Source organism: Cydia strobilella, chromosome 15, assembly GCF_947568885.1.
Source record: "Cydia strobilella chromosome 15, ilCydStro3.1, whole genome shotgun sequence".
In the NCBI taxonomy this organism is placed as follows: Eukaryota; Metazoa; Arthropoda; class Insecta; order Lepidoptera; family Tortricidae; genus Cydia; species Cydia strobilella.
In genome coordinates, this window is record NC_086055.1 from 4,149,459 (window position 1) to 4,173,737 (window position 24,279).

The window sequence follows — 24,279 nt, forward strand, 5'->3', positions numbered from 1 at the left end:
TATTCTATAAAATGATTCTATATTTCGTACCTACTCATGTGCCTCTTTATCGTGAGAGCGGAGTCACAGAACCGTCTGGATAGGGAGCTAGCAGCTAACGTGTGCTAGTTAAGATTATTTCATTACAACCATATCTGACACTCTTTGATAGAGAAAGATAGTCTTATTGTCCTTATCACCGACCGGGTGGCATCATAGGTAGAATAGGAGGATTAGGAGGCGATGGCGAAATACCGAAATCAAGGGCCTGACACTCGTTGATAGAGAAAGCTAGTCTTATTGCGATTCCTATAAGAGGAAAGAGAAAATAGTGCCATGCTTTGTCCTTATCACCGACCGGGTGGCATCATAGGTAGGAGGCGAGGCTATGCGGCCCAAATTTTATATGAACATTCTTTTTTTTACCCCCGGTCGCTCGGTGGCGCGTCTATAACTACTTGTATATACTGGATCGATCTGTATGTTGGACCGTTTGCATAGGCTGCGTTCCGTTTGCTGGCGAACTAACAAACCGGGTCGGCTCGAGTTGGGCTTAACTCGGTTTGAACCGGGTTGGCAACCGAGTTGACACATCTCTAAACGAAACGCATTTAGTAAACAAAACGCATCGCACGTCACGCGTTATCAAGCTGACGTCATTAAGATTTCACGATTTGTTTCTTGTTTCTCTTTTACCCAACGGCGTACGTCTATCTTTTATTTCGCTCTATACCAAAATATCGGGGCGGGAAGGTGTTCATGTCAATAAAAGATGAAACGAAAGAAAACTCGCGACTCGCGGTGCAGTTAAATGTTCGTGTTCTCCGTATGTTTTTTGTTTACGTGAATTTTGGGTGAATAAAAATAGTGAAAGTAGAAACTAATAAAGCCTAAGTGTTCACCTAGGCTTTGTTGAAGTGATATTTACATAAAACAATTGGATAAGAACGAGCTTAGTCCTCATTTTTTGAAAAAGTAAGTAATTTAAAATATGTTATTTGCATTCAATCGATTGTGTAAATCTAGTATTTTTATTAAGACGGCCGGAAGTTGTTATCTCACTGTTGTCATCACACGCAAAGAATTGAGAATAAATAACAGATATCAGATTTTTAGAGACATTTTTTTGAACTCTGGTTTATGTTGAGATTCATTCATTATTTATTTGCCATAAATTGTATGTTTACAAAGATGTTTACAGTTTGATAACATGTTTAGTCTCAATACAATTTTACCAGATCGGTAAACAAACATATACGCGCTCTGGCGACAGCCAGGGTTCGATACTTGGGCCATTGCTTTTTGGGATCATGATCAATGATCTTGCATCAGTTCTTAAATCTGCCAGATGCTTGCTCTATGCTGATGACCTCAAAGTTATTTACGGTGTGCAAGAGGTATCCGACTGTGTATCTCTCCAGGAGGACGTGGATAAAGTGCACCAATGGAGTCGCCAAAATAAGTTGACCTTTAATGCCTCTAAGGGTGCCGTCATGACTTTCAGTACAGCCCGTTGTCCACTCTACTACGAATAGAATAGAATAGAATATTTTTTATTTTGCTTAAAAATGTGGTACAAGAGATGTTATAAAAAATATATCGTGGTCACACACATTCCACCAGAAACAGGCATGCAAAATTTTAAGTACCTAAATATTAAAAGAAAGCATGCAACGGTACGCATTTAGAGTACTTACAACTAATATTCTAGTGCTCTTAAATCTAGCGTATTACTAAAATGTCAAAATTACAATTATATTACCAATATGTCAACTACAATACAGATTCAATAACTAATTATATCATAAAATCTCAAGTTTGATGTCTAAAGTAATCGAAATATTCTTCAACAGAGTAAAAACATTCTTGAATGAGCCAGTTCTTAAGTTTACGCTTAAATAAACTAATAGGCAGATCTTTAATATCATCATGCAGGCGATTAAAAATGTCAATGGACTTACAGTATGCGTTATTGCTGTACAAGTGTGTCTTACGGCCAGGGCCAGTGAGACGATCTGGGTACCTTGTAGGAAAGTTGTATATATCTTTAAATGTTTTGAAGAGTTCTGGGTGGGCCTTAACGAATAAACAAACTTCATATATATAGATACCTGGCACAGTTAATAAATTCAAATAATATCATCTAGGATCGGAACCATTATCCCGGGTCAATACTATTCGGGATCTTGGCATCATTCTTGACACCCACCTCAACTTCCATGAACATATGATATTGTTAGCTCGTGATTGTTATAAGAGGTTAGGGTTTATTATTAGGAACGCAAGAGATTTCCAGGTCGGGTACTATAAAGCTTCTATACACATCTCTAGTCAGAAGCAAGCTTGAGTCAACTGCCATCGTTTGGAATCCTCATGAGGTATCCTACGTCTTGCTTTTGGAGAGGGTACAAAAAGTATTTCTCCAGTTCTTATATAAAAAAATATTTGGGTATTACCCGTTTTTATACCCAACTAAATACTTGCTGGCTATTAGGCTTGAACTCTTTAGAGGTAAGACGAAATTTTAAGCTCCTTACGACAGCCTGTTGCGTCTTGCGAGGTGAATCTGACTGTGCCGAACTGGTGGCGCAATTACTGCGTCTTTTTGTCCCTACGCCGACCAGAATCAACTTCCGGCCTCGGGACCGTGGTCTACTTGTAGGCCCGATATCGCGAACCGTGTCTCGCAGAAAATTCCCACTTGTTCGCCCTTTACCTCTCCTGAATGCGCTCTTAGCATCAGCGCCCGAGTGTGATTTATTTGCTGGCAGGTGGAGCGAAGTGCGGGATGAATTGTTGAGGTTCTGTGAGAAGATTTGGTAATTGATTGGACATCCTTCAACAGTTTGAATGTGCTTATTGTATGTTGCATCTTAGGGTGGTAATTGTATATAATATTATTAGTTTACCTGTTTTTGTTTTTAATTTGTTTGTAGTTTTGCAGTGACTTTGTATATTTCATACTGTTATGCTGTACAACTATTTTAAAATAATAATTTAAAAAAAATGAACTGTTTAGCATATACAAATAGATAATTAATTAATGCTATTTGCCAGAATACTTCCAAAACATGGGTAGGTGTTAAATGATAGCATCATGTTGGAACCAGATCACAGACCTTCAACAAGATGGGAGGATGATATTAAAAAGATTGCGGGCCCACTCTGGAGGAGAGAAGCAGCAAATCGGGCTGCTTGGAGGAGTTTTGGAGAGGCGTATGCCCAACAGTGGGCGCATACTCACTGAGGAAGAAGAGAAGAAGAAGAAGAGATCATGTTGGAATACAGCAAAAGCATGACTCCACAAACTATTTAATTTAACTTAAATAAATAGAGTTACCAACTCTGCTAATGTATGTGCCTTTTCTTAGGACACTGGATTAGAAAGAAAGAAAGAAAGAAAGAAAATACATTTATTTGACGCCACAACATAGTACATAAAAAAGAAAAGCATGCAGACAAAAAAACATTATTATATCAAATGTCCTGTATATAGCCTGGGCCTTACAAGGTTATAACGCAATTTTACCATTCTACTATACCTATGGCTAAAATTCAAATAACAGCTCATTCGAAAATACATGCAATAAATTGTAATTGGCCGACAACAAAACGTTGGGTTAGTTAGTTACCTACTTTTGCAAGCTCAAATACCTGCCCACTATTTTCATGCTATATATTTAAAACTAAAATGAAAATTAATCTTAATTAATTTCCCAGCGCTTTGTTGACACCTCAGGTGACCGGAGGGCTGACAGCTACCTCGGCCAGAGGTTATCCTCTGCAATGTGCAATGTTTTGTTGTCGGCATGGCTAGGCTTATGCCTAGCTATCCAAAAAGGTAACGCTGCCAGCCTTCTGGGTACTATAACGCATGAAGGTGACCTGGGGACCATTTTTTATTTATAAGTTTACTTTATGATTTATTATTTATTAGGTATAGTTTAGTTTAATTGTTAGTTTATTTTGTTGTTATTTAGTGTAAACTTGTTTAAATATGTGGAATAAATAAATTAATCTGTTTTTTAGGGTTCCATACCGAAAAGGTAAAAACGGGGCCCTATTACTAAGACTCCGCTGTCTGTCTGTCCATCTGTCACCAGGCTGTATCTCATGAACCATGATAACTAGATAGTTGAAATTTTCACAGATGATTTATTTCTTTTGTCACTATAACAACAAATACTAAAAACAGAATAAAATAAATATTTAAGTGGGGCTCCCATACAACAAACGTTATTTTTATTTGCCGTTTTTTGCATAATGGTATGGAACCCTTCGTGCGCGAGTCCGACTCGCACTTGGCCGGTTTTTTATTTTATTTAAATGCCTTAGTACTTTTTGATAATGAAAATGAAGTAGGTAGTTTCAAATGGAATGTGTTCCTAAATAATTGTAATTTTGGCTATACACATCATAACAACTAAATTGAATTATAATGCAGACAAACACATTGTCCAAAACATTTCAACTGACAAATAAATTCTGTCCTTTACAGCTTTGTAACAGAGTGCATTGTATAAGTTTGGAGTTGGATTCTTGTGGATCACTGAGGTTAATGGGTTGAATGGGTCAGTTTGGAATCTTTGGTTGAAATGTGCAAATGCAAAGTATGTGTGTGTGTATAATTATGAGTTTTTATTTAATCAGGTTTTTAAAGGGTCGGCAACGCGCATGTAATATCTCTGGTGTTGCAGGCGTCCATAGGCTACGGTGACTGCTTACCTTCAGGCGGGCCGTATGCTTGCCATTGCTTGCTTGTTTGCCATCAACGTGGTATAAAAAAAATCTTCTCAAAGACTTAATTCATAATGTTTATTCTTCTTCTTCTCCTTCTAAATACTCTTAGCAGAGCAGTCGTGGTCACGTTGAACGACGAACGATTCTACGCCAGTTCTCCCTGGCAGATGCTTCTCTGGCACATGTGTTAAGTGGGGTGTTGGTAAGAGCTTTTATCTGATCCGTCTAACGCATTGGGGAATGTCCTCTTGCCCTACAGCCATTGACCCGTCCCTGAACAACAAGTCTCTCCATGTTTATTCGCTGTTAGGTATATATTACCAGAAAACAAATTTAAGAGACACGACCCATCCAACCAACCCCAAATCCGCCAAAAAGCCGCTCCCATACAATCGAAGTTACGCTTTCATAACCCCTATAGACTTACATTAAAATCATAAAAAACAAAAATAAAAACCGGCCAAGTGTGTTCCGTACTTTTTACACGACTGCCCAAAAAAGGAGTGTATTGTTTTTAGTATTTGTTGTTATAGCGGCAACAGAAATACATCATCTGTGAACATTTCAACTGTTAAGCTATCACGGTTCATGAGATACAGCCTGGTGACAGACGGACAGCGGAGTCTTAGTAATAGGGTCCCGTTTTTACCCTTTGGGTACGGAACCCTAAAAACAACACTGCAACAGAACAAATGTTTCTCAATTGTTTACAGACACTTTGTACCATCGGCCACACTGTTAATTGTCGATGGGTGGACCATATTCCTATTGTAATAAGGTCCACCGGTGGACAGTTTAGTGTTGCTGTTTGTACAATATTTAAAAGTAAACTCGTTTTATCTTATCATCGTTTCCAGTGCAAAAGTGGATAATTAGGATATTAGAGTTAGACCAAGTAAAGTCTGCAACGATTTTGATAGCATACGCAGTGCAAGTTCTATTTGTACGTCATAATTTCATAGAAGTTTGACGTTTAAAATAAGTTTTTGGCAAAAATTTCATTTTTGGTACAAGCTTTTATCGCTGACTGTACTTTTTTTCCACAGGCAACTAATACTCATCGAGACAATTCTAAAAACCCCAAACACAATTAGGTTGCGTTGTTTTATCACAGAGTTCCTATGGCCACCTCCTGTCTCCATCATCAAATCAGCTCGATGGTACCATAATATTGCATTGTCACACGACTTACATATGTATGCAAATTTTCAGCTTCATCGGAAACCGGCAAGTGGGTCAAATTTAACTTGCAAGATTTGATCCTTACAAACATTTTACATACATACTTACATACTAGGTACATTGCAAGTTAAAAAATAATAATAAAATAATAAAAAAGCTTGTAATAACACTTGCACTGCGTGTGTTATCAAAATCGTTGTAGTCTTTTCTTGGTCTGACTCAGTACGTTTTTTTAGGGTTCCGTAGCCAAATGGCAAAAAACGGAACCCTTATAGATTCGTTATGTCTGTCTGTCTGTCCGTCCGTATGTCACAGCCACTTTTCTCTGAAACTATAAGAACTATACTGTTGAAACTTGGTAAGTAGATGTATTCTGTGAACCGCATTAAGATTTTCATACAAAAATAAAAAATAAAACAATAAATTTTGGGGGCTCCCCATACTTGGAACGTTTTTTTTTTCATCAAACCCATACGTTTGGGGTATCTATGGATAGGTCTTCAAAAATGATATTGAGGTTTCTAATATCATATTTTTCTAAACTGAATAGTATGCGCGAGACACTTCCAAAGTGGTAAAAAGTGTCCCCCCCCCCCTGTAACTTCTAAAATAAGAGAATGATAAAACTGAAAAAAATATATGATGTAAACAAACATGCAAACTTCCACCGAAAATTGGTTTGAACGAGATCTGGTAAGTAGTGGTGGTGGTGGTAATGTCGGCGGCAGATCGTAAAACCGGGCATATCGAGATATTCCTAGGCATATCATGAAACGCCGCCATTTCACGATCTGACTAGCGACTACCGGCCATATCGTTCAAACCTCAACGTTTGACGATTTGCCCGGCGACGTTTAGGCATATCAAATAAGTAGGATGTGATATTCCTAGGCAGATCATGAAACGCCGGCATTTCATGATCTGCCTAGCGACCACTAGCCATATCGTTCAAACTTCAAGGTGTGATATTCCTAGGCAAATCATGAAGCCGGCATTTCGTGATCTGCCTAGCGATTACCAGCCATAACGTGCAAACCTCACGGCGTGATATTCCTAGGCAGATCGTGAAACGCCGGAATTTCATGATCTGCCTAGCGACCACCAGCCATATCGTGCAAACTTCAAGGTGTGATATTCCTAGGAAGATCGTCGCATCTTAATCGCCGTGAAGTTGTGCGAGTGTGGAGTCATACGTCATCTCCGCGAAGTCGCGCCGCGATTTACGCACAAAGTCTGGATTTTTAAAATTTGCTCTGCACTAATGGGTACGATCTGGCAGCACTGGCGGACGCAGCGCCACATAGAATGCAGCGCCACCATTGGTAAAAAATGCAATTATTTTACGATGCGCCCGGTATGAAGCTAGGAATTTCGACGAATACATTGCTCCTATGATCTGCCGCATCTTTTGTAAGGCATATCGTGATATGCCTGGGTTAATCTTAGTCAGATCATGAAATGGCGGCGTTTCATGATATGCCTAGGAATATCTCAGCTTGAAGTTTGCACGATATGGCTAGTTGTCGCTAGTCAGATCACGAAATGCCGGCGTTTCATGTTATTTTACGATGTGCCCGCTATGAAGCTAGGAATATCAACGAATGCAATTGGTATGATCGATCTGCCGCCTCTTTTATTAGGCAGATCGTGATATGCCTGGGTTATTCTTAGTCAGATCGTGAAAGGGCGGCGTTTCATGATATGCCTAGGAATATCTCGATATGCCCGATTTTACGATCTGCCGCCGACAGTTGTCCGTCATAAATCGTAAACCGCAATTTACCTTTCACCAAAGAGGATATAAAAAGATAGAGCGGTACTGTCATAGCAAATTTTGTAACCACTGTAAATTCAGTGCCATGTATCGACATACTTTAAAACTAAAAATGAAGATTTATAAAAATACGTTAAAATGTATTTAAATATGGATAAATTATTTTTATATGATTTTGACCCATGTTTTTTCACTGATATGCGTTAAAATTAGAAATAACAAACGAAACCGTCAACGCCCTCTATACGAGAGTAGGCCAAAGCTAGTGGCGCCATCTGATCGAGAATCAAATTTTCGTGATTTTCGAGGCACGTTTTTTCCTTAGACTGTATCCATCTATTACGGAGTTATATATCTATCTTTGACATGTCATTACAATACAAATAGAATTAAAAATACACAACACCCTAAATTAAATAACAAAATCGCACATTAAAAAATAAAATATAGTTATATATACAAATGTCAAAAATAAAAAACCATTAAAAATCAAAAATACAAATGTCAATAAAATACACTGGGAATCATTTCATGTTAAACAGTATAAAATTCTTTTACCGTGAAAAATGCTTTGTCAATTAAAAACGCTTTCAACTTTTTAACAAATAGCTCGTAAGAAGCCGCCTCTTTTATTTCACGGCTCAGGCTGTTGTAAATTTTTATGCCAACAACCCCCAACGAGTTGGACGATTTTGCGAGCCTATGATACTATGATATTGTTTGTCCTTGTCATAGTCTCACGTTTCCTTTCTGCCTACTTCTAAAAAATCCTAAGTGATGTAGAAGTTTTTTGTTGCCCACCGTTTTTATGGTGGGTAACAATGAACCCGAACAAATTACGTAGGTTGTTTTTGGTATGTTGTCAGGAACGTTTGTCGCATTGCGTATGTTCTGTCCCTCACGGGCGCACGCGTATAGCACATCTATGTAATGCTAGGTCTATGGGGAACAGGGACAGTTAGCATCAGAGCAGGATGGCTGACTCAGGGTGGCGGCGGAGGAATGGCCTGAATTAATAGTCATCAGACAGGATCAGGATCGCAGTTTTAAAGTTTTAATTGGATGAAAAACAAATATTGATCAAACATATGCCAACATTTGGCCAACATCAACACACCCTAACGAGGAAGTAGAATATTTCTACGAAATGGAGCTGTGGCCCAGTGCTCAGTCGTGGGGTCTTTTTTTCAACTAACTTCTCATAGTAAAAAATTGCCTATATCCCTTTGTCCTCAGTTACTCCAGTTGACGGTAACTATGTACTTACATTATGTAGGCGTCGCAAAAAAAAATGCCAACAGCGTCGTGTCAAAAAGATTGAAAAACATTTCTGTAGATTACCGTTGTGGTACCGCGACCGAAGTTCGCAATTTGCGGGCATCTTTCTCTTTTACTCTAATTAAGGCGTAATTAAAGTGACAGAGAAAAATGCCCGCAATTTTCGTACTTCGGTGTTTGTAGGCCCCCTCAGGTCTCAGACTCGTCAGTAACCACAACTTGTGGTCCTTGTGGTGGTGGGTGATGTAGGCCCTCTGTCCTGAGGGCCTACCGCGAACCACGTTCGACGTGCTGCCTCCCTGTCACACTTACGTACGAATTTGCAAGTGCGACAGAGGCAGCACGTCGAACGTGGTACGCGGTAGGCCCTTTGTTCTCAATTAACGAGATGTGTGACCTTGAGCTACGCGGCTCCCTTATAACGGTACTTAATTGTTGCAACTGTGGTGTGGTCCAAGTCTAAAGACCGTAGCTTTCGGTACTGAAGGGAAATATCTAAACACAGTGTTTCCGGCAAAGTTCGAAGAAAAAAGCCGTGCGTGCAGTACCTGTACCTATACCTATTCACAACCCTTTCGAGCAACTTTTTCGTCTAACTGTTTTTCCAGTACATTTTGTACAGTTCAACACTCTTAACTGTTCATCGGTAGAGCTTATACCTTTTGTAATAAGGTCCACCAATGGACAGTGTGGGCGATGGCACCTATACTTATACAGTCACCACCATTAAACATGTTGAAATTTTGATGGTATAAATTATTTGTTTAACAAGGGAAAGGGAGTAAAGTGGTTTTTGCTTACTCCACGTGCTAATATTGAGACAAAATTGAGACCCGAGCTAGCGAAAGATTGAGTGGAACCTTGAGCGTTGCGACGTGCGAGGGTATCACCGTGTCAAGGCATGTGAACAAACTTTGTTGCCGAGTAATAATAGTTATTTGTTATACAAAGGTGCAGTTGTATTTTACCCGCGAGTGTGGAATTGAAACACGAGCAAGCGAAAGGATTCTATAGTTGAACCACGAACGAAGCGAGTGGTTTCAAAATAGAATCCTGAGCGTAGCGAGAGTTTCAACAAATTAACATACGAGAAGTAAAATACATTTGCACCCGTGTGTAACACAAAACTTTTCACCTTAAGAAGTGTAATCCCACCAAAAACATTTTTATGTAAAATGTTGCCAAGACGAAACCATAAGGCTGGCACTGTCAAAAAGTTATCGTAGAGCCAAGCTTCTAACTCTAACTTCACAAATCTACAGCTTAGTCAAATAATGTGGCTTGGCCGTTTCGTTACTACAAGAACTATTGTATAATAAAAATAATGAATAATTGCTTTGTTTGTAACACGCTTGGGTTTTTTCGTTCCCGTGGTTTATTGGCGTTTATATTACAAATTCCTATGACTAAGATGATGTTTTCCCCAAAATTTCCCCAAGGACAAATATTTTTCAGCAAGGTGATTTTAATCTATTTTTACCCGCTCAATGACGTACATACTTGTGCACAAACGCATGCAATGGATCCAGATTCACCAACATACACTTAGGTATTTTCCTCATAGAGCTTTTTGTATACGGGTTTTTTTCTCAACCCTTAGGGGCCCACTGACTATCAGTCCGCCGGACGATATCGGCCTGTCAGTTAGAACAAAAATTTGACAGTTTCAGGCCGATATCGTCCGTCGGACTGATAGTTAGTGGGCCCGTTTTGTGGCTTGGCGAAACAGGCTTTAGGTTACTTTTCGCTCATGTCGTCGCAAATATGGACATATTTGGTATCAGTGCATTCAGTGTGATGTCCTGAACACAAATATATGAGATGACAAGCGCGAAAGTGGTGGGGGTAGTTGCTGTGACGTCAAAAAGTCGGCAGTACAAAGTTTTTTACTTTTTTTTAAATCATACCATGTGGGGTATCAAATGAAAGGGCTTTGTGAGTAGATCACAAATATATAACATACATTTTCACTACTTCGTCTAACAAATTATTAGAAAACGTTCAAAAATTTCACAATCCACAGCTGACTTTGAACGGCTCTAAATTGAAAATGACTGAATGGATCATTCCAAAATACAAACCAAGTGACTGTGAATATCCTCTATATAACGTTTAAAATAATTAACCAGATATAATAAAAATAAGAAAAGTACATCAAGTTGAAAAAAGTATAATTTTTTGTTACATTAAACTGCAACTATTATTAAAACAAACAAAAAACCAGACTAAATACAGTAAATACATATATTTTTGAAATGGTCTTTTCACTAGCTTTCATTTGATACCCATATTGCTATAGTAAGAAAAAAAAAACATTCCCCCTCCCTTTTTCATTAGCGGGCGCCATTTAAAAAATTTATATAACCCATTCGAGATGTGGTTGAATTCGTCAGAATTGTGTTAGTGACATAGGCTATATTAATTTTGAAAATGGCGCCCGCTAATGAAAAAGGGAGGGGGGGGGGGTTGTTTTTTTTTCTTACACGATTTTCCCTCGCCTCGTTAGAGTAAACCTATAGTATGATAATACTATTACTTATTCTGTGCCTATAGTAAGCAATCCGCTTGTAACTTAACCTTAGTCAAGACAAGATAGATCGAGCGAAGGGCGTCTTTTTGTGCAGCCGTTTATAATTTGTAGGTATGTAGGTAATATGTCAGATAATTGTCCAGATGCAGATGCATTTCAGTGCATCTTCGACAATGGCCGCGGACGCTAGGCAGTGAGTTTAGTTTCTCAAAAACTATTATGAATCATTGTTCTTACATCCTAAACACTAAAATGACTATAAATGTCAACTAACTTGTGATTAGTGAGTTTTCTTTGTCACCTGACGAAATATCCTATACCTAAGTACCTAGTGCCCGCAACAAAAAAAAAACCGGCCAAGTGCGAGTCGGATTCGCGCACCGAGGGTTCCGTACTTTTTAATATTTGTTGTTGTAGCGACAACAGAAATACATCATCTGTGAAAATATCAACTGTCTAGCTATCACGGTTCATGAGATACAGCCTGGTGACAGACAGACAGATGGACAGACGGACAGCGGAGTCTTAGTAACAGGGTCCCGTTTTTACCCTTTGGGTACGGAACCCTAAAAACTGATAATGGTGTTGTTGTGTTCCAGGGAGCACAAAGTCGAGAGCATGGGTCTCCCGCACATCACGTCCTTCTGCTGGTGCATGGGCCTGGAGAGCGGCGCTAGAGTCGTCGGCGCCATGCATTTGGTGAGTTCTAACATTTTCCTACAGGCGGTGGTGTTTCACTCAAGTGTTCGTAAGGCACAGCACATCTAGTGAGCGAGATAGGGAACGTGTCATGCGACTCATGCATTAGTTAGAGGGAGAACGTGATTTCCTATAAAATATATGGGCACAGATTATATAATGATTTTTATTTTGTTGTCAATTTCCTTTTCGTTAGAGTTTCGTTAAATTTGGTGGATAGAGTTCCCTATCTGTACATGATAAGCGCACAGCAAGCACAAGCGTTACAAAAGCAGATGGTATTTTCGTAACAGCGGATAATTTGCATACATTTTTTTCCCCGAATTGGGCTTTCGTATGTATAAAATACGAGGGTTGTTTGACAAGTGACTTGGTTTGATATGAAAAAATAATCATATTGCAAATGTATTTATTTTCTTTGGTTTTCTATTGTTTCCCATATAGTTTTAAGTCATAATGTATTATTTGTCCACATTTTCGTTAGTCATAATTTGGTTTTTCTCAGAAACACGTAACTTTTCAGAATTGCCATTAAACAAACCTAACTTAACCTAACCATAGGATAACCTAAGGAAAATCCGGAAAAGTTTACGGTTTCAGACGTGGAGACTATATAATATTCTATACCATCCATAGTTTCAGAATTATGACTAATGATAATATGACAATCATTACATTATGACTTTCAATAATTATGTCAAACAAAGGGACCCCATTTTATTCCTCTACGTAATCCCCCCGAAGTTCTACACACTTGTCCCAACGAATCTGCAACTTCTCTATGCCTTCACGGAAGTACGTCTCTTCAAGGGCCTCGAAATACGCATTGACCTCCCGTATAACCTCCTCATTAGACTTTCGCCCTGAGAGAAATTTTTCGAGTTTCAGGAAGAGTTGATAGTCCGACGGAGCCAAATCTAGTGAAAAAGCAGGGTATGGAAGAAGTTCAAATTGTAACTTCGACAATTTTGACAAACCTGGACGTTTTTCAGCTATTGCCGCCTGTAAACTGATCCAAAAGTGATGAATAGTATGCTCGATATAGTTTTCCCCTTGGCAAAGTAGTCGATTAAAAGTATAGAGTATTTTATGCTACAGGTATTGAATCGTAGAGAGTGACCAGTGACCACATAATAACAGTATCAGCATCTAAATTTAGAATTATCTCGATTTTATTTTTGCTTGTGATTCTACTCATTTACCATTCGGTTTCAATTTCAAGACCCCATCTTTATGTAGTTTGATATCGGCGGTTTTACGTGTCCTGGAACTCCTGGAGTTACGTATTATTCGACTTGAAAGTGCAAAATTGAATTTGTGTGATATACTTAGGTATGTCAAACTATAAAGCCGCATTTACCGCCTGCACGTCAACAGAAATTCGTTTTACTGTTCATTGAAAGACGGAGGTAAAACTGTACATCATGAGTCATAATAAGAAAAGCCTAGAAATTCTGAAATCGCCCTTTGCCTTCAACCCATCAATAAATAGCGACTGAGTCATCCTTTTTAAGTATTCTGTTCAATTAGGTATGTCGAGTTGTTACTCGACAATGAATACTCGTAACAATTTATTTCAGACATAGTCGATATCATTCAGTTCATGCATACATATTTAAATAGCAATCACTCGACAACGACATACTGGACACACTTATACATACGCATACTTGCACATACGGAATAACAGTTTTGTAACAACAGTCACACAATTCAGACATCTATCTTTTCAACGTACTCAAATGCCTATAACAAGTATAACATACCTAGATACAAAGCGGCTAGGATCGGAGAAGAAATCTTGACTTTGCTCAAAACGTATGTGGTGCTTAGCATGAGTATACAGCGATAGTATCTCACGCGCGAGATAGACTAATTCTAATTAATATATATAGTTAGAAAAGTATCTCGCTCGCGGCGCTCTCGTGCTAAGCCTTCATAATTAAATACCGTCTTCTGTATTTGATCCTTTTTCCAGAGTGCTCGAAACCATTCTTTATATTTATAGTATAGTAACATTCATGCAAGATTCATGCAAAAAAAGCCTGGGAGGTCAGACAGTGATGTGATGTCATAAGTATTCCGAGAAGTACCTAAGTTTGCTATTACGGACCACTAAAAACCGGCCATGTGCGAGTCGGACTCGCGCACCGAGGGTTCCGTACTTTTTAGTATTTGTTGTTATAGCGGCAACAGAAATACATCATCTGTGAAAATTTCAACTGCCTAGCTATCTCGGTTCATGAGATACAGCCTGGTGACAGACAGACGGACAGCGGGATAGTAATAGGGTCCCGTTTTTACCCTTTGGGTACGGAACCCTAATAAAAAGTACGCAAAATATAAGGATGATAATTGATAAGAAATATAAGGATAATAAATAGTTGTAGGAATTAATTGTATAGGTACATCTTATACTTATCATTGTTCTGCTTAGAAACGATTTCCTTTATGTGTAAGCACAGTCATTGGAAGTTAAGTATGCATTATTCATTGAAGTTTTTGATGTTGTTTGACCCAGTGACGTTCGGATTGCGAGATTCAAAAAATCCCAAATAAAGTGAAAGCTTTTTATAATAAAGAGTAAATGGCACAATTCTTGCAAGACCTTGCGATGCCCTTCAATAAAAACTCCTTATTGTCAAGATCAGTAAAGCAACAGGTTTTATAACTATATTTATGCAACAGCGCTTACTTGGAACTACAAGTTTTTTGTGGTAGATGTTTTTATTAGGTCTCTACATTCACAATAAGATCAGTTAAACCTGAGTATATTCGTTGTTATTTTTATTGGTAGTTTTTTTCTCATTATACTGATTCGCCGGTGCAATATAATTATGTGAAGTATTTCAGCTTTCTGTGTGCAAATTTAAACCCATAAATGGTCCCATCGAGCTGATCTGATGATGGACACAGTGGCTAGGCGGCGGCCATAGGATATCTGTGATAAAACAACAAGCTTGGGTTTGTTAGAATTGTCTCGATGAGTATTTCTTGCCTGTCGAAAGAAAAGCACAGTCATGGAGCGATAAAAACTTGTATCAAAAAATACATTTTTGACAAAAAACTTATTTTCATTTTTCAACGATTTATTTCTTTTCCAGATCGCCTCAGGCTGCCTCTTAATTGTGACCTCGCTAATGGCGCACGACGCTGGCTCGTACGTCGGCACCATCGAGGACGAGGGCGACCACATCTACTCCATCTGGTACCGGATCGCTATAGGCGCGGCCGTGCTGACCACGGTGCACGTGCTACTGGCGTTGGCCTTGTTATACGCTGTGTATAAGGTACGGATCCTTCCTTACCTTCTCTACTGAGAACTCTTACTGCACCTGGGTCCGGGTCGCTATGCTATGCCGGGTGGTATGCTGACCACAGTGCACGTCCTACTGGCTTTGGTCTTGTATAAGGTAACGAAGGAGACCATCTCTACTCACTACTGCAAATGGTACTGGGTCGTTGTAGATGTTGACCACAGTGCACGTGCTGCTGGCGCTAGCCTTGTTATACGCTAATGTGTCAGATGTGTGTAAGGTAAGGAAGGCGACCATCTCTACTGCATCTGGTACCGGGTCGCTATAGATGTTGGCCACAGTGCTTGTTTTGTTAGCGCTGCCGCTGTTATATGTTGTGACGAAGGTGCCTTATAGTATATACGTACATAAATATACCCCCATTTTCATAAAATTTTGCAACCACTTACAAACCTCTGTTAAATTTAGTCTCTTTCTAACAAACGGAAATGTCAAATAGTCGGATAGCGACAAAGGATTACCAACCGGTTTGTTGGATTAGATTTGACACACGTTTATGAATAACGCTAATATCGTCTACCATCTGGTACAAGATCGCAGTAAATGTATTGAGGTTTGACCATGGTATATTAAAACAAGGTACTCTCTTCCGAGACTCGCGAACCACGTAACTGACACAAGCCTACGTCATCGTGCTGTTAAAAGGTTCACGATGACGTAGGCTTGTGTGTAGGGTTGTGGTTCGCGAGTCTCGGAAGAGAGTACCAGGCGGAGTATATTATTATACCATGGGTTTGACATGTAGGTTCCGAACTTACTGACGGCTTAGAACCTCTTAGTCTTCGGAGAGACGTTGGCTCTCTTTGCATGTTCTACCGTCTGTACAATGGGGAATGTTCCGAAGAACTTTTTGATCTGGTGCCATCGTCTCGTTTCTATCACCGCACCTCCCGCCAAAGGAGCAAAGCTCATCCTCACTTTTTAGACACATGGCACACCATGAATAAGCGGGCATCCCGCTCGTTTCTTCCCAGAACGTGCAGAATGTGGAATGAGTTGCCTCCTGAGGTATTTCCTTTGTGCTACGACATGGGATTCTTCAAGAAGCGGGTATTTAGGGTTCTCAAGGGTCGGCAATGCTTAAGTGGCTCCTGTGATGTTGCTTACGTCCATGGGCGACGATGACTGCTTCCCATCAGGCGGCTCGTCTGCTCGTTTGCTGAACATCACATAAAAAAAAAAAAAAAAAAAAAAAAATGTTCGTTCAATAGGCTGATACCGATTGAAAGAACCTGTTGAAAGAAAATTACCGATAAAAGCTTGATCAAATCGAAATGTTTAACAAAAACTTATTTATTATTTATCTTTTCCAGCGTCATATCACGATCCTCCGCGCATATGTGTACATCATGTGTATACTGTACGTGTGTGCTCTGCTTTACATCATCATAACGGCGGCGATGCGCGGCCTGAGCGGCTCGGGCTCTGATGTGTTCCTCGCCTTTTTGCAGGCTGTGCTCGTCTTTGGTGAGTGTCTAATAGCGTTCACTATAGTTCATACTTATTTACCACATCATGTGCATACTGTACGTGAAATTGAAATTGAAATCATTTATTGCATATCACATAGCAGGTACAGGTGTTCTTAAATATAAGCTGTTCATGTGACGCCCTGTTAGGGCACGGCAACATAGTTCCACATAGGGAAACATACTTATTTAATCTAAAATTATACATATTATTATTTACATATGTGCCAAATAATTAATTAATTATTTTACATTTAAATAAAATCTGCCATGCACAATATTAAATACAATTACAATCAATTTACGATCACATGTATCACAAAAGAGATATTATATATCTTCAAAAAATTCTCTGATATTATTACGTGTGTGCTCTGCTTTACCTACATCATAACATCGTCATAACGGCGGTGATGCGCGTCCTCAGCGCCTCGAGTTCCGATGTGTTCCTCACCTTTTTGCAGGCTGTGCTGGTCTTCTAGTGTTGAGCTGACACTTATCTACCAATCTGTACAAAATTTAGTCTACATTTCAAACTCTGTCAAAGATCTGTTAAATATCAGAATATTTAACTCCGATCGCTAGCATTTGGTGTTTGTAAGGTGAGATCAAGTGAAGGACCAATCAACTGTAGGGCAACGATAATAGTACATTTCGATGCTAGTGCAGAAAGTATGTCATTACTTCACGAGTACCGAGATATCGCCTACGGCTCGTGGCAAGACTCGGGACGAGTGAAGAATGACATATCGAACGACGTTTTTTAATACAGTTGCGAAAAAATAAGAAAAGCAACAAGTAAGGAATGGAATTCGAAACTTTTATATTATTAATTCTGTGACATCATTGACATTGACATTATGAAGAGGGGTTTTTCTAGCTTTTATTCGACTAGAATAGATTTTGTTATTATCATTGAACCCACTTCAATGAGTTTTTTTTTTCAAATGAATGTTCTATAAGACAGAAACAATTGTAAATAATAAAACATTGTACTATTATTACCTAAATATCGTTATTTACGATTATTTGTGTATCGTATATTTATAAAAACAATATCGAATGTTGCCTTTGGAAACTTAAAACATTCTTGTAGTAAGAAAATACGCCTCTTCTTTGACAGGCGTTCCGTTCCATTCAGACAACTTATTAAGAACGGTTTTTCAACATTAAAAAATAAATGTGTTATAATACTTATAATGATGAAGAGGTAAGTAATAAAATATGAAATATGCATATTTTTCGTATTCTTGCATTAACAGTAGGTTTTTATGTTTATTACGACGTTTAAAGGAAACTAATATTAACACTCATCAATAAGTAGTCATGAATTGAAACAAATAAAAATTTTAAAAAATTGGAAAAGTAAAAAGCACTAGTTCGCGAAAACCAACTTTCCGCACGCTAAACAGTTACGAAAAGTAGCACTTTTTGCGCAACTGTATTAAAAAGATAGTTTATTATTCAATATTACATTGTACAATTAACATGCATTACGAGTAAATCAGAAAAAATACAATTTAAATTACTATACCCTCGCACGTGGCCTATACTAACAGATATTCTCGAACGTGGGTGCAGTAAAAAAAAAAATATTTCAGAAAACAGCAACTATTAACAATTTTGGACATAAACTGAAATAGAACTGAATAATTGAATATCATAAAATATTTCATAGAATAATTCGATTTGTTCCCTAGTTGAATTTTGGACATTAACAATATAAGTATTTTATTGGCAGGATTTCTGGCGTACTCCATCCTGTGCGTCCACAGCTACTACCTGATGCTGCGCAGCGCGGACGACATGGAAGGACCTAACAAAGCTTATTAGACCACACATGTGAAGGTATAACTTACTTTATACACAACTTGGTGGCGGGGCGTCCGTAGAACTTCCCGTGTCTTACCTAATTCAACGCTGACCACTTTCTTTATACACGATGGCTAAAAAATAAGTGCATTCCCGTTGCCAGGGAGGTTTTGGGATTATATCGAGCAACTTTTACTATGGGACCAACCACAAAATCGCGAAAAAAAAATTTACCCTCCCATAGAAAATGGACCAGCCAAAATGTATGAAACAGCCAAATTTTTTTCGCGATTTCGGGGTTGGTCCCATAGTAAAAGTTGCTCAGTATAATCCCAAAACCTCCCTGGCAACGGGAATGCACTTATTTTTTAGCCACCGTGTATAGGACAGAGATATTTAGATAGGTACAAGCGTTTACTTTCGAAGGACGAACCTAATGATGAACCAGATTTGTCAAAATCTGTCTTAAGATACTGGGTATTATTAGAAATGTTTGTTTGTCCGGCATAATTTATAGGTTTTATTATATATATTACCTGTGTATACGCCAATGACCTGTTCATATTATTAACTAAAAAAACTTGGCTATTAATAGCACCTTCACTCATGGAGATGTAAAAACGATAATCTATTATATTATTATATGCTCGTATTGTAAAGCGTAATTTTATGTATTTTTTAGGCCTCCTAGCCTAACCGATAGTGACCCTGCCTACGGAGCAGGAGGTGCCGGGTTCGAATCCTGGTAAGAGCATTCATTTTTGTTTGTTACAAATGATCGTTCCTGAGTTATGGAAGTTTTCTATTTATAAGTATTTACATAATATCTATAAATGTATTATGTCATGTATAATGTATATTATATAATATATAGAATGATTACTGTGGGACTAAGTCGGTTTGTGTAGGTATAATACACCCTGAAATGTAAACTGACTATTTTGCCATAGTTTACAATTGTTTAATATTTACAATACATACGGGTATGTTCATTCCCATTGCATTTTTGACGATGTTATAAGTTTGCCCACCGGTAATTTATACACTAATAATTCTGTAAAAAATAAGTTTTTATGCCATAGCCTTTAAAAAGAAATGAAGAATATCTGGAACAATGTGCAGTTTTATAACGAAATAAATAGTTATACATAGATAAATAATCACTATCACACATAGTATAAAACAAAGTCGCTTTCCGCTGCCTGTCCCTATGTATGCTTAGATCTTTAAAACTACGCAACGGATTTTGATGTGGTTTTTTTAATAGACAGAGTGATTTAAGAGGAAGGTTTATATATATATAATTTGTAAAGGTTTTGTGTAAATTAGTTGAACTACCCGTGCAAAGTCGGGGCGGGTCGCTAGTATATTATATGTGGCAAACGCCAGTATTAATTTCAAAATAATTTTATTATATATATTATCTCCGATAGTGCTAAATGTGCCTCTTTTCGATGATTGTGTGTAGGAAACGAAAGCCAATTTTGAGGCCTTCCACGACATTGTCGCTTACGAAATGTTTTTGCCTTGTATGGCGGCTACCTCAGTCAAATGCGTACAGCTCGACAATATAGTTCGAAATGCACTGACACTTTGTTAGACAAGCAATGAAATATTACCAGAACAGACCAAATACCTTTCAAAAAGTATTAGAAGAATGCAAGGGCCTGACACTCTTTGATAGAGAAAGATAGTCTTATTGCGATTCCTATAAGAGGAAAGAGAAAATAGTGCCATGCTTTGTCCTTATCACCGACCGGGTTTTTTTTCATGGTCGGGTTATGGCAGCATAGGTAGGAGGCGATGGCGAAATACTGAAATTTATAGGTGAAAGAGAAAAAGGATTATGCTGCCATACATTAACCTGTCAATACATGAATATGTCTTTCTCTTACCCCTGGTCGCTCGGTTTCATGTCTATAACTACTATACTATGTCTATGGAAGAATGGCATTTCGTAAGCGGCATTCTAGTGTAACTTTCACAGAATGATTTTGACATACGAGTCGCTTAGCTTCAAACTCGGGTAAACATGTGGCAGATTATGCGCTATTGGTATTAAGAAAAGGTAATAGGGTAGATATTTGCTGAGAGGGTCAAATGGATTAACCCGAGTTTGAAGTTAAGCGACTTATATTTTTTTAGCTATTTTTTATAGCCCTCATAGATGTTAATAATAAATGACATTCGGTAGGTACCTATATAGCCGTAGCAGTGCTTCAATAAACCTTTCTGAAAGGTATATATTTATTCCCCTAAGGCCATACCATACAGATGAAAAATCTAAAATTTGCCATTGAAATTTTAACCTATTGTGTAGGAAATAGAGTTTATTTTGCGTTGTTTGAAAATTGAACGAAACAAAGCAAAAGCGACTGTTCCAATTGAACATGATTTAAATTTTAACTAACTGAAGAAGTACTATATGTAGGACCTTCGGCCTTAGGAAGTTAAGGAAATGATCCCATCTAGACTGGTCTCTTATCTTGAGCTCATTTGTAACTTTTTTTTGAAAATAAAATCATGATTAACAACATGAATACAATAAGAGAACATGATTAAGTACTGATAATAAAAAAAGGATAAGCGCTTATTACAGGTTAAGTAAAATAAATTATATATCTAATAATATTGTCTTCGGTTACCGCGATAGTTACTCATGAAATAAAACTATGAAAACGGATTATATCGCGTATATTGAATTTATAATGTCACCCGTTGACCACGAACGCTGTAAAGAGTTCGAAACGTCGGGATGTATTATAAATTCAATATACGCGATATAATCCGTTTTCATAGTTTTATTTCATTATATATCTAATATTATAGACGGCCATTTCGAGAAGTACTTATTTAGTTATTTTTTCGGGGTAAACAATTACGATTATAATGTGTATTTATCTGATGGGATCACACTAAATATGCGAATTATATTTGGTAACTTGTAAGAAAATTAATATAATGATAATAAATATTAAGCACTCTATGCGTGTTTGAAAGACTGGATGCAAGATTACACTTAATAAATAATTGCTTTTATTAATATTGTACTTAGTTTAAGTCTTATTAAAAATATATGGATCCTGTTGGGGCGATACACTTAAGGTTTTTAATATAAGTGTTAAAAGTTGTTGTAAACTTCAATAATATTGTATGTCAACATTATTTCAGCCAATATTGCGATTGGTAGCTACGTTAAATGTCGATACCTGTATGATATAATAATATTCATTTTATAACACAACATTAGTTCAAATTTGCACAAATATGCAAGAAAATAAGAGAAATAGAGAAATAATGGTCAGAAGACACTTTTCAGAGTATTTAATTTTATAAAGTAAAATCAATTATGTCTAGCTAACGTACTTACGTGTTTTTATTTGTTTTGATCTAGTCAAAAAGGCGCCTTCATATGAAAAGTACTTTGTATCTGACCAACTGGAATCTATTTGCCAATTTTACACTATCTCACGGTGATATATCTATACTGCCATAGAATTTATAATGCTCTTATATTTGAATTTTATCAATAATTTTGTCTATTGAAATATTTAAATAACACTTAAAACTTAATTAAATAATAATTTACAAAAACGTTTTCAGAGGATCGAATAGATCCCGAAGTCAACTACCTACACCAAAATTGTGAATATTTTAGGGTTATAACTTATAACCCTTAATAATCTTACACAGAATTCCAAAAGTTTCAAAAACGTAGCAAATCAACTCATCATATATTGTAGGTACTTAAAACATCATATCTACCCAAAACTGTTATACTGTACCTATTAGAGTGACATTAATAAACAAACAAAATGAAAATTTACCGCTCACAGTTGTTGCGTCCACTGCGCCTTTTGTAAAATATTACAGTATATTAAAAGGAATACAAATATATAAAAATGTCTACTAGTTGTACAATTTACTTATTCTTTATGTATCTTCTTACTGTACATTTACTAGAAGCCCTTATTGCATTTATAAGTCTATAAATAAGTATACCTATGTAAACAGCTTTTTATTCATATATTGCGATGCGACCAATATTTGTAAATTTACTTACGTAGCTATTTAGTTTGTGATATTATTTATAAATCCATCAAACGATTTAAAATTGACACACGTGCTGGCCACGACATTGCGCGACTGGCTGCGGCTAAGGCGAAAACCATAGGTGGGAACGAATGGTCCGATCGCTGTGTCTCGCTCCAAGCTGTGGTTGTCGCCTTAGCCGAAGCCAGTCACGCAATGTCGTGGCCAACGCGTCAGCACTCGAAAATTACAGTGAAATGGGGCAATGAGAAACATGTGAGGCTACTATAGACTATAGACAATGGAAATACTGACGAGTTTTAGAAACGCTTCTAAAAACTAAATTTTAATTTTGGTACCTACCTGTACCAGCCTCAGGGTCATTATATCTATTACTTTTATTTATAGTAAAAACAGCGGTTTAGAATAACCCCATTACACAAAAGAAACTTATGAAAGACTTAAAAATTTATCTATCATCTATTTATTTGATGTGATTTTGCACATTACTTGGTAACGTTAAGTTGTATGATTATGTTATTGTTAAACGCTTATTTTTCAATTATATTGCCTTTATTAAAGGTGGCTTTGCCCAAATTCAGAGGTCGTTTTCATTTTAGTATTTAGGAGATAAGGTTCCGATACTAATAGTTTTATCTCATCTTAATTTAGATTAAGTGTGGGATAGCCCGTTGACGGCGTTGGGCAGATGCCCCGGTTTTGGCCGTTTATTGTCTAAACTAATCTTAATATAAAATAAATGTATTCGTTATATATCATTACAAACTATTCGTTACCACACAACGCTTTAAAAACTAAAAGAAAAGATTGTTAATATCATAGTTTTCTATCTATTTATTAAAATTAAAACTAGCCAAAAAGGGTGCTAAGGTGGCCAAAACCGGGGCATTTGCCCTAGAGCAAAAAGGGTTGTCTCGTCTGAATTCGCCGCTAGGGGCGCTCCGCTAGTATAGCCGATAGCGTAATGTTTCACGAAAACTGGAACTCGGCCTTCGGCCTCGGGAATTTGCGTAGCCATTATTTATTTTATTAAAAACATAGAGGGTCATTTAATTTAAAATACATTGGTAAAAAAAAAACATTTTTTTATTGCACATTTTAATTATTTTTTTCTCTCTACACAAAAATATGTTTGGTTTATACTATGTATATTGGTTGACAAAACTAATGTTGGTAGAGTTAAAGTTCATCTGAGCTAACTTTGCAACCGACTTTTACGGATCAAAGTGTGAATAAAAGTTTATGATGAGATTTTCATAAGTAGTTTAATTGTCTTAGCTATGCCATGCACAGAGTTAGCTTGGTCATTCAAAATCATTATTTAAAAGTAAATTCTACCAGCTAACATAAAGAAACAACACAAAATTTGCATGTGATTACTTTGCCCCACACGTGGATAAAATTAAATTTTTTCATCAGTTTTTAAACAATCAAGAGAGCCTTTAC

The 24,279-nt window shown here is 37.4% G+C and overlaps 2 protein-coding genes across 2 annotated transcripts in view; one reads left to right on the plus strand and one right to left on the minus strand.

Annotated features, from left to right (window-relative positions):
• Positions 1–24,279, minus strand: part of LOC134747869 (23 kDa integral membrane protein-like) — a 48,804-nt gene that overhangs the window by 22,697 nt on the left and 1,828 nt on the right. The gene's annotated exons all lie outside the window — the stretch shown is intronic.
• On the plus strand, positions 765–21,464 carry LOC134747802 (uncharacterized). The gene is made up of 5 exons (XM_063682441.1): positions 765–954; positions 12,083–12,182; positions 15,287–15,472; positions 16,813–16,966; positions 18,710–21,464. The coding sequence occupies exons 2-5, from the start codon at positions 12,102–12,104 to the stop codon at positions 18,799–18,801; spliced, it is 513 nt and encodes a 170-aa protein (XP_063538511.1). The 5' UTR covers positions 765–954; positions 12,083–12,101; the 3' UTR covers positions 18,802–21,464.

What these genes read in the sequence shown, in the direction of transcription:
- LOC134747802 (XM_063682441.1), top strand. Translation starts at nt 12,102, where the DNA reads ATGGGTCTCCCGCACATCACGTCCTTCTGCTGGTGCATGGGCCTGGAG. An exon ending in TCGTCGGCGCCATGCATTTG is followed by an intron (nt 12,183 to 15,286) that starts GTGAGTTCTAAC and finishes TTTCTTTTCCAG; the next exon opens with ATCGCCTCAGGCTGCCTCTT. An exon ending in GCAGGCTGTGCTCGTCTTTG is followed by an intron (nt 16,967 to 18,709) that starts GTGAGTGTCTAA and finishes TTTTATTGGCAG; the next exon opens with GATTTCTGGCGTACTCCATC.